Genomic DNA, 10664 nt, shown 5'->3' on the forward strand with positions numbered 1-10664 from the left:
ATCGCGAAGCCTGTGCGTGGGTGATGCTGGTCGCGATTCGCAGCAGCCGCCCCGAAATCTACCAGCTAGACGACGCGCGCTACTCTGGCGCCACCTCGTATCCATCGTCGCCGCACTACGCTTTCTTCACACGTTTTCGCCAACCCTCCTCCAATTTCCGCTCATCATTCCACTGTACCCTCCTCTCCGCTTTCCTCCTCGGGTCTTTCATCCACCGCTTCGATCCGCGTTCATCTTTCGCCGTGCTCATTAGCTCGGTTACGCCGCTGACGCTCGCCGCAGGAACGGTGTGCTAAGAGCGGCGCTCTAAAACATACCGGAGCAAATTATTTGCAACATCATGAGGCACGTCTCTGCTCCAGCAAAAGTCCAGACACAACTCAGCACATCGTAATGGTAATGCCAAGATTATCACCAGCAAGGCCCATAGGCAACGCCCACCATTCAGAAGCGCTGGGATTTAGAGCGGATAGAAGCATTCACTGGTCAGCAACCGACTATGTGGTTTGGGAAGCGACGAGTAGTGGTTTGTCGCTCGAGCGGGTAGTCCTATACATTTGTATCGGAACGTCGCTGATTTTGTCGGAACTGATCGCTGAAGCGAGTAGAAACGAGGTGCATAGCCCGGCGTGTAGGTAGGCGTTCAGCTGTCATTCTCGCGTTGTGTGCCAACCTGTGGGCTTCCATTGTTTTAAACCGCACCTGCAGAGTAGCGGAAGACACAGTGATCGGTGGCTACCACGTTCCCAAGGGTACCGTGTTGCTGCCAAACTTTTGGGCCGTCCACCAGAGCACCGAGCTCTGGAAGGAGCCCGAGAAGTTTGACCCGTCGCGGTTCATCGGACCTGACGGCAAAGCACCGTCCACTAGGCCTGCACACATCATCACCTTTTCGATAGGTAAGTTCAGGAGGAAGGTGAACGCTAGCAGGCGTTTGCCTTGTGGACGTTTGGGATCACTTTTACTTTATTTTTGTTTATCCTAATGATCCCCGGGAGGAGGGTATTATCAATACCTCCTTTACTAGATGGCTGCCGCATTGCTCGTTTTCCCATTAAAGCGGAGGTTCCCGTAGTTCAGGGTAATCGCAGAGAGACGGCGCTCGCGGCCGACAGTACTTCCTGTTGCAAGTAGAAGTGACGACTACGAAGCCGGCGCCCGCTCGGCCAATGACTCGGCGAGAGCCCGCGAATACTGCCTCTGGGATTGCAAGAGGCGATCTAGGAGGAAGGGGTACGTGATTCAAGTTTGGAGCGGCCGCCGCGACCAGCGCTTGCAAACGACACTGGCAAAGAGGAGGAAGAGGAGAGAGGGCCGGGACCAGCTTGTCGGCTTACAAGTTACACGGCAGGCATATTTTAAAGGAGGCAGTGATATTACATAAGGGGGAGGGTGGTTGATAAGAAATAAATCCGCTAGCACAACAGAACTTCATGAACAAAAATAAGCACAAAGATAAGCACGCGGTAATAAAACGTCGTTGTACAGGTGTTGACGGCGTTGTGGTGGGGACGGCTGCTCATGTCCTTCGCAGATCGACAGAAGAATAAAGCTGAGAGAATTTTGCAGTACGGGCAACAGAAGGGAAAACAACGCAGCAACAATTAACGAATACATCAAGATATACGGGAGCCCCACGTTACTTGTTCCAAATTTGAAAAAGTATGCAAGTTCCAGGTAGCTGGACAGAACCAAGGTAATGTTGTCTGCCGTCGCTTGGAGCAAGTCAGACATCTTTGTGACTAGTCGCGCGGCACTTTATTCTATGCTGCCACACTCTTGTATACCATTTGGAAAAACAGGTGATCTAAAAGAAGCCACAGTGCTCTAAAAAACGCTTAGTTATTTAATGTTCTTCCTATTAAGCATATTTATTTCACTATCTGGTTTCTGGGCAGGCATGCAGATGATGCCTCAATCTATAGACCTTTTTATCGGCGAGGAAGAACGTAGCCTCCACCCAGCGCGCCGCGCCAATGTCCTCCTCCCACTGGTATATGTGCTGATTGCCGTTTCCACCAGCAGTAACTTGGAACGGTAGTGATGTGATTGCGAATTAGTGCGATCCTAACGTGTTGCGTCTGTGGTTGCTGCGATGTCAGATGGCTCAAAGTCAACGAGCTACCACTGTGCCGTATTCGGCTGCAAAAATAACTTTCGAAGCGAATGTGAAGTGCCCTTTCAGCCGTAGCGACTCCGTTGACTCCGCCGCTACGGTTGCAGAAAAGCGTCGGCTATACCTTCAGAATATTTTGTTTCAAACTCGGCATCCATGATCAAAGTGGGATATGGACGAAGGGTGCGTATTCGAGTCGGTCAGCTAGTGCGACTGACTCGAAGTCAGCTATTTCTTCATGCACGGACATTAAATTATTATTTCCAAATGTGTTCTAAGATTATAATGCTTGTTAAGTAGTGTTCTGGTGGAAGTTCACCAAGGACTTAAATTCAAACAGTACGTGTATTCTTTTTCGTTCTGTAACCAAAGCTATGCCTCCCGTGTGGCGGCCGCCCCCCGCTCTCCCCTGCTTCCGAAACTCGCTGGCAACCTGTCTGGGCGATGCCACGGATCGCGCGCTGTATTACCTCAGAAAATGAAGTTGTTGCCGCAGTAGTACGTACAGTGCACAGAGCAGTCATGCTACCTTCATTCCAAGTAGTGATGAACAGGATACAGAGGCTACTTCTATAACTAGCGATGAACTTGGAAGGGCGGAAGGGCCTTGGAAGCTGCAGGAGAAGATGCAACAACAGCCGATTTAAGCAAAGATGGAGGAGATATCATGCTTGAAAAGCTTGCGGCTCTTTATACACAATGCCTCACGACTTCAAGCGTACCAGAGAGCTGGAAGAACCCCAACATTATACTAATCCATAAGAAGGGAGACGTTAAAGAAGTGAAGAATAATAGACCCATTAGCTTGCTTTCAATATTGTATAAAATGTCGCAGTATACAGTTTCTCAAAAAGAAAGAAAAATTATTTAACGAGACACTGACATGGCATTGCAGTTAACATGCCGTACTCAAGCCTTGAATGTTTTCGCATGATATTATGTCACACCAAGCTCAATTCAAAATACTGTTATTCTAGAAATTTCTCAATCGTGCGCTGTAATTTTCTTTCTATGCATGCATTTCACTGAGAAAATCTGTCACGAGAAATCTTGCAAGGATGCTAAGAGCCAATTCGCTGAAAATATAAAGAAGAAAAAAGTGAATGCAGGCTTACCGATCATTGTGGTGTCAATCCAAGCTACTTTAACCAACTCATGCTAGTTCCAGAATATTCACTGGGATGTGTCATTAAGACGATCATTGACACCATCTGTTACAGGTAAAAGAATCTGCCCTGGAGAAAGCTTGGCCACGGCTGAGGTTTTCCTGTACCTGACCATGCTGCTTCAGAAGTTCATAATCCTTCCCGAAGAGGGCGCCACCGTGCAAATTGGATCGTACCAGCCGCTATCAGAGCACGCTGCTACAAAGATACGTTTCCTGCCCCGCTCTGATTAAACTCTACGTAGGAAGGAACTGAGGACGCAGCAACATTATATATCCGTACGCTGCGTCTGGCTGCATCTATACAGTATCTCAGAAACTTAGCGTGAGCAGAACATTCATATATTACATAGGCCACTTGCACCTGCTTGGAGTTTTCTGAAAAGCCACACCAATGCGTACCCTGAATAGACTCCGGGAGCATAATAACAATGCAAAATACGGCTCATCGGGGTTATTTTACCGCAAAGGGTGTTTGATCGTGGTTTGATCAAACACCCAAAAACCAGGTTTGATCACACCAGCGTAATTTGTGGGAGCATCGATCAGACGAATCACGAGATCACCGTCTTGAAGCGGCTTAGTTAACCTGATCGTTTGCGCGTATGGCACTCGGTGATCTCGCGTTATCCGCTAGCTTCCCGTGTCTTTGGTTTTTCGCCCTTGATTCCAAGGGAAATTTAAGTGGAAGATCCTTTTTTGTAGCGCTCATTTCTTTCATGTTTCTTTTTCTCGCACATCTCTACATAAATTGTGCGCACATGTGTATTAAAATTATTTGGAAATACAGCGCATGTGTGCCTCTGTTTCTCGCTGATATTCAGTTAAAAGTCCAGTACCAACTGGCCCAAACAACCACCTTGCTGAATTCCAAGAGGTATCATGCTGTTGAAGAGCATGTCTGACAGCTGCTGCTTTGTAGGGTAACTTGTGTTTTGCTTTAACTCACACACCGGGCTTTCAACATGGTTCTTGGTATGAAAGATGGAGCAAAGTGGCGTATGCGACGCGTGAGGCGTTTTATCTTGCAAGTATGATAGCGCCATCTAAAAAGTACCCAAGCGGCTTGAAGGAAGTCCTCATGAAGCTAAGCGCGCTTGTGAAGTTAATGAAGAGGCGAGAGAGAGATTTGACGGTGACGTGCTTGATCCTCCAGCTTGGTGTTTCTTTCTATTGTCGTCACACGTGTCTGTCATGAAGGAGTATACTGCGTTCGAAAAGAAATGCAGTCTTTTCCAAGGTGGATGCCAAGCTCAGACAAAATGTTTTCAGAGACGAGTTTGAATACGCATTATTAGTTTATATTGTAGATCACATTCCTTTAGGCTCATAGAAGTGTTATGTAATGTGGTATGGAACATCGATAATAAAAACTTATCAATATTTATTAAACTGCGAACAACCAGGGCCCAGAAGAGTGCAGGAAAAGAATGAGCGAGGACAATGAAAGCCAAGTAGCAATAATTCCACTTGCTGACGCGCTCTCTCGTCGACTGAAGAAGGCTGCCAGCGGTTATAACGTGGAAGTAGTGTTTTCGTCAACAAACTTGGAATGATTGGCTCAGCAGTAAGATCACGTGTCAACATCAATGCTCCCGAAGGAGGTGCTCGCAAAGTCAAGCACCACATGCAGTTTATGCCTTGTAAATGCGGGGCGGTATACCGTCAACCAATTCCTTGCGGTCGAGTATATATAAGTCAAACTGGGAGATTTATTAATAAACGACTAAGGAAGCATCACAACTCTTATAAAGGTGCAGCGCATTCCCACTTGGTTTTGCATTACAAATGTTGCGCTTGCGCGCCAGTTTTCTGTGAAGCTGACGTGCTTTACCAGCATGGAAATCAGAGGGCGCGCCAGTTGGATGAAGCATACCACATAAAGAGAGAGTATGTGCGTCAACCAGACATCAGTATCGCTTTTAGGAGGTGCAGTAACCGTGTTGGAAAAAGGCTAGGCAGGCGCCTAATTTTTTGCAAGTGATGTTGAACTAGTGTGTCACGATTTGTACCTGGTGTCAACATACCAGTTTTCTTATACTTCTAAGTCTTCTTTATTCTTCGCCATCTTTTTTTCGGTCCTCATGTCGTGTGGTAGCTGGGTTCACTACGTAATCTTGTTCGTATTTAAATAAACATATTTTGTGAGTAAAATGTAGTCGAAGTTTAGCGCTCGTCCTCTGCGGTTCTTTGTCCTCGTCGTTCGCGCTGCCTGTTACAATGAACAAAATGTGGGTCCCACGCCATTATTGATAACTTGAGCTCACCATAAAGAAAAGATTTTTGGAAGTCACATATGAGAAACTCTGTGCAATGAACCAAAACTAACAAAATCGGAAGAGTCACGGGAGCTTAATGGTGAAATAAAAAACGCGCTCTACTGATAGGCGCTCCTTAATATAAAAGACAGCCATACGAAAACTTCTTGTAAGATTTTATTTTTGGTAGTTCATTGAATGGTCAACTACGCAAACAGTACGTGTACTAAGTTTCATTTAAAAATCTTTATTAAAAACATTTATGCTGGTTGTCGTAGGAAAGAACTGCTAAGAAATTGGTTCTGAGGAAATAAACAAACAACATCTGGAACACCTGCATAGCTCTGGAAAAAACATGCAGGAGAGCTAAAATTCACTGCATTTGTAGGTTGTCTCCCCCTGAGTTTTTTTTTTTTTTTTTTGCATAATTTTGACCTTGGGGCACCTCATATTTCTTGTAGCTTGTTTTCCAAGCTATATTGAACAGCCGGTGAATTGTGAGGCAAGTTTTAATTGCTTAAAAGTCAGGTTTTATCCTAAATGGTTTTAGCATATCAAGTGCGCCTCTCTCGACATTGCTGAAATGACAGAGTGTCCGACACTGAAAATTGAGATTAATAAGGCTTACATAGGTGTCGTTAGTTGCCCTTTGCTAATCCACATCATAGAAGCAATTATTCAGGTAGGCAGGTAGGTAAAAACTTTACGTTTTCCCGGCAAGTTAATAGGGTGGGCTTCACCCTGCCTAGGCGTCTACCACGAGCCCTTGGGCTCTGGTGGTGTCGTCGGCCCGCTGGACGGCCCACAGTTGATCTTCTGGGGCTGAGCAGAGCAGCACAGCACAACAACGCGCGCGGAGGCTTTCGCTAGAGGCTGTCTCCCCGTTGCTACTCGTCAGCCCTTGGCATTCCCACAGCATGCTCAAGAGTTGCTCTTGAGCCGCATAACTTACATTCGTTTGTCTTGTATATATCTGAATATAGTATATTCCACGTTACTCGATTACAGTACGGCCGTGTTTGTAACTGCCGTCACTGGACAGATTGCGATTTGTTTAGTTTTTGATGATGTGGTGTTTCTTCTCGCGCTGTGTATTACCAGTACCAGCATAAATACACCTGTGCATTTAATAATGTGTTGTCATATCATTGTATTTGGTCAATCTGTCTCCCCACTCCCAGTCTCCGTCATCACCTTCTTCGGCGGCCCCCGAGTTGACGACACCAATATTTGTCGCAACTCGGTCAGTTAGCCCTGGAGTTACGTGTGCCGCCTCGTTGTTTCCGCCGTCCCCCGGTGAGGTCGCAGTATGGGCAGGTGTTCATAGTAATTGAACCTGTTTATCTTTTAACAGCGACCTGTTTAAGCCAGCCGTAATTTGTGGTTCGTATCTAGAAACCATCAAGAAATAAAAGAAAATAAGCTTTCTTGCCGACGCGGGATTCGAACCCGTGTAACCACGGTCCCAAGGCGAGCGTCGTAACCACTAAGGTGTACAGCCACTTTTTTTTTCTCTTTAATACATGGGAAAAAACTGAAAATATATTACAGTACGGACATAGCTACACACTTAAAACTCGGGCAAACACACACATGCGATCAACAAGTGTATCCAACGTCAGGCGGAGGTTCCTGCGCTGCGTACACCCTTCTTATATAAGCTGCACTTTCGAGAAAGAATGATCTTGTAGATCGCGGGCTTTCTGCATGGCGATCACACATTCTAGCTTTCCATAGGCTATTAATTAAAAAAAAATTTAATTATCGGTTTTTACGTGCGAAAACCACGATCTGGTTATGAGGCCCGCCGTAGGGGGGGACTCCGACAATTTGGATCAGCTGGGGTTCTTTAACGTGCACCTAAATCTAAGTACACGGGTGTTTTCGCATTTCGCCGGCATCAAAATGCGGCCGCCGTGGCCGGGATTCGATCCCGCGGCCTCGTGCTCAGCAGCCCAACACCATAGCCACTGAGCAACCACGGCGGGTCCATAGGCTATACAAAACCAGTACTATGAACGTGTCATAGGGAGGACCGCCAGTAATCTTAAGCGGTAGGGACCTAATTGCGTATGGAGGGATGTCAATGTACTTTTTAAGCGTCCGTTGGAGAATGTCTCAGAAAAATATAACATCCGTACAGTCTATAAAACAGTGATATATGGTTTCAGCACGTGGACAGAGTCGACAGTTCGTGGACCACGGCACGAAGCAGCCCCTCGCGTTCAACCAGGTTCTAACAGGAAGTGTTTCCGAATGCAATTTAAAGAAAAATGTTTTAATTCCAGGAGGTATACACATTTTACGGACCCGCCTATAAATACATCCCGGTAAGGCCGATTTAAATATGGTGCACGATACAAAGGATCTGCGAAAATCGAGTCCACCAGTGCAGCAGAAATTGCTTTTCGACTCGCAGTGAAAATGTAATACAGGCTGAATCTAACTTTCAAGAAAAGGAATGAATCAACAACTTCCTTGAGAAAGCCCCAAGGAGCCTGTGTGACACCTTTGGCATCTGATGACACTACTATATCAGGAAGATAATGAACTAATCGGAGCTGTAACATTTCACGCAAAAAAAAGGATGGTCACTGTCGAAAGAAAAACAGACGAGAAACAATTTACCTGACGAAGAGAGGGACTAATCCTAGACCACCTCGTTAAAGAGGGACGAAGAGATTATCGCGCCGCATCGATTCACAACTCGAGCTCCAAATGTCGGATTTCGAAGTCATGAGCAGTGCAGTACTTGCAGAACATACATGAGACGGGAAACTAAGAACACGTTGCACTTTTCAGCACGGCTTAACATTGACAAATTCCGCCCTCGCCATGAATTCACTTTGCTTTGTACTTTTCCAACTTCTCCCGACCAGTGACTATTGCTATTTCTATACTGTGGAGAGGTACACCTATATAGCGCAGATATTTTTTTCCATTGAATGCCTGCGTTTATTCGTATATTTTAGAAGCTCAGCAACATTCCGAAAGAGGTGGTGTGCGTGTGCATAAATTTTTGCGAAACTTTTTTTCAACGTGTCGTTCTTATTTCAAGCAGATAGGCTTCTTTTTGTGTGTGTGTGTGTGTGTGTGTGTGTGTGTGTGTGTGTGTGTGTGTGTGTGTGTGTGTGTGTGTGTGTGTGTGTGTGTGTGTGTGTGTGTGTGTGTGTGTGTGTGTGTGTGTGTGTGTGTGTGTGTGTGTGTGTGTGTGTGTGTGTGTGTGTGTGTGTGTGTGTGTGTGTGTGTGTGTGTGTGTGTGTGTGTGTGTGTGTGTGTGTGTGTGTGTGTGTGTGTGTGTGTGTGTGTGTGTGTGTGTGTGTGTGTGTGTGTGTGTGTGTGTGTGTGTGTGTGTGTGTGTGTGTGTGTGTGTGTGTGTGTGTGTGTGTGTGTGTGTGTGTGTGTGTGTGTGTGTGTGTGTGTGTGTGTGTGTGTGTGTGTGTGTGTGTGTGTGTGTGTGTGTGTGTGTGTGTGTGTGTGTGTGTGTGTGTGTGTGTGTGTGTGTGTGTGTGTGTGTGTGTGTGTGTGTGTGTGTGTGTGTGTGTGTGTGTGTGTGTGTGTGTGTGTGTGTGTGTGTGTGTGTGTGTGTGTGTGTGTGTGTGTGTGTGTGTGTGTGTGTGTGTGTGTGTGTGTGTGTGTGTGTGTGTGTGTGTGTGTGTGTGTGTGTGTGTGTGTGTGTGTGTGTGTGTGTGTGTGTGTGTGTGTGTGTGTGTGTGTGTGTGTGTGTGTGTGTGTGTGTGTGTGTGTGTGTGTGTGTGTGTGTGTTGTGTGTGTGTGTGTGTGTGTGTGTGTGTGTGTGTTGTGTGTGTGTGTGTGTGTGTGTGTGTGTGTGTGTGTGTGTGTGTGTGTGTGTGTGTGTGTGTGTGTGTGTGTGTGTGTGTGTGTGTGTGTGTGTGTGTGTGTGTGTGTGTGTGTGTGTGTGTGTGTGTGTGTGTGTGTGTGTGTGTGTGTGTGTGTGTGTGTGTGTGTGTGTGTGTGTGTGTGTGTGTGTGTGTGTGTGTGTGTGTGTGTGTGTGTGTGGTGTGTGTGTGTGTGTGTGTGTGTGTGTGTGTGTGTGTGTGTGTGTGTGTGTGTGTGTGTGTGGTGTGTGTGTGTGTGTGTGTGTGTGTGTGTGTGTGTGTGTGTGTGTGTGTGTGTGTGTGTGTGTGTGTGTGATACGCTTAGCAGCGTCAAGTCCAGGTTATTTCTTAGAGGACTGTAGTGGCGCGCTTGAGCATCAGTTCACTTTTCGGTAGTTTTCACGAGATTTTTCTTTTTGAAAGTAAAGCGCCTTACTTGGAAGAGCAGTTGTGTAACTTTGCCTTTTAAAATGTGTTTGTGCCGCTCCTTTAAGGCGTGTCTTGCACGGACACAAAGAGGCAAAGCTTACGCGTGCGAGACTCCGATACGTGTCTCGCACGCATATTTAGAAGACGGCAGTGTTTTGGGTTTCCTTTAGAGCGTGAGTGGAAGTGCTTATAAATGAGCGCGAATCTTCTTGTAGTTTTGAGCAGGCAAGGTTTTTTTGTTGTTTCTTTAGTGCGTGAGTCGAGCGTATGAGTTAAGAGTTTTAACCGCAAAGTTAAAACGCCGTGCTCGCACCCGATGGCACTCGGTGTGAGTACGGCGCTTTCCTCTGCTCTGTGGTCGTGTGTGTTCCCAGGGAGAAGGCCACAACGAAGTTAGTGCTGGGACCTCGAGCTCAATTGTGTCATCGCCATCATTTCAAGTGTAATCGGTCTGACTAGTAGCGCCACCTACCAGCCTCAGCACACAGCCAGCCCTGAAGCCAAGCCGGCCAAGCCTAGTCTGAGAAGTGTGCGCGAGAGTGGAGGACGCGCGTTGACTTTCGTCGCGTCTAGTCGCGTTCTTGGAGGCGCCATGCCTTCTAATAAAGTGCGTTATTAATGGTTCTCGAGCCTTAATTACGTTTCGGCCAGCAGCCGGCCCTCGCCACCCCTCACAACTGGCGCAGTCGACCCCGAACCATGCCTGAAACATTGCCTCTCGCCCGCCTCGTGAAGTGAGTCGCCAGCACACCGTGGTCGCCAGCCAACGCTCCTTCCTTTGTTCAGCTCCTCGCCGCCCGACGCAGCCTCTCGCCCGCTTCGTCCTAGCCATTTCGCGCCTTCGCCCTTTGTGTTTC

At 46.9% G+C, this 10664-nt stretch overlaps 1 protein-coding gene across 1 annotated transcript in view; it reads left to right on the plus strand.

Moving 5' to 3' along the window:
- Positions 1-4070, plus strand: part of LOC125941125 (cytochrome P450 2U1-like) — a 4296-nt gene extending 226 nt beyond the window's left edge. Inside the window, exons 2-3 of the mRNA XM_049658076.1 lie at positions 709-899; positions 3337-4070. Coding sequence (XP_049514033.1) covers positions 709-899; positions 3337-3515 — 370 coding nt within the window. The 3' untranslated portion in view covers positions 3516-4070. The remainder of the gene's footprint in view (positions 1-708; positions 900-3336) is intronic.
- The last annotated feature ends 6594 nt before the right edge of the window (positions 4071-10664 follow it).

This window comes from Dermacentor silvarum, chromosome 10 (assembly GCF_013339745.2).
Source record: "Dermacentor silvarum isolate Dsil-2018 chromosome 10, BIME_Dsil_1.4, whole genome shotgun sequence".
NCBI classification, from domain to species: Eukaryota; Metazoa; Arthropoda; class Arachnida; order Ixodida; family Ixodidae; genus Dermacentor; species Dermacentor silvarum.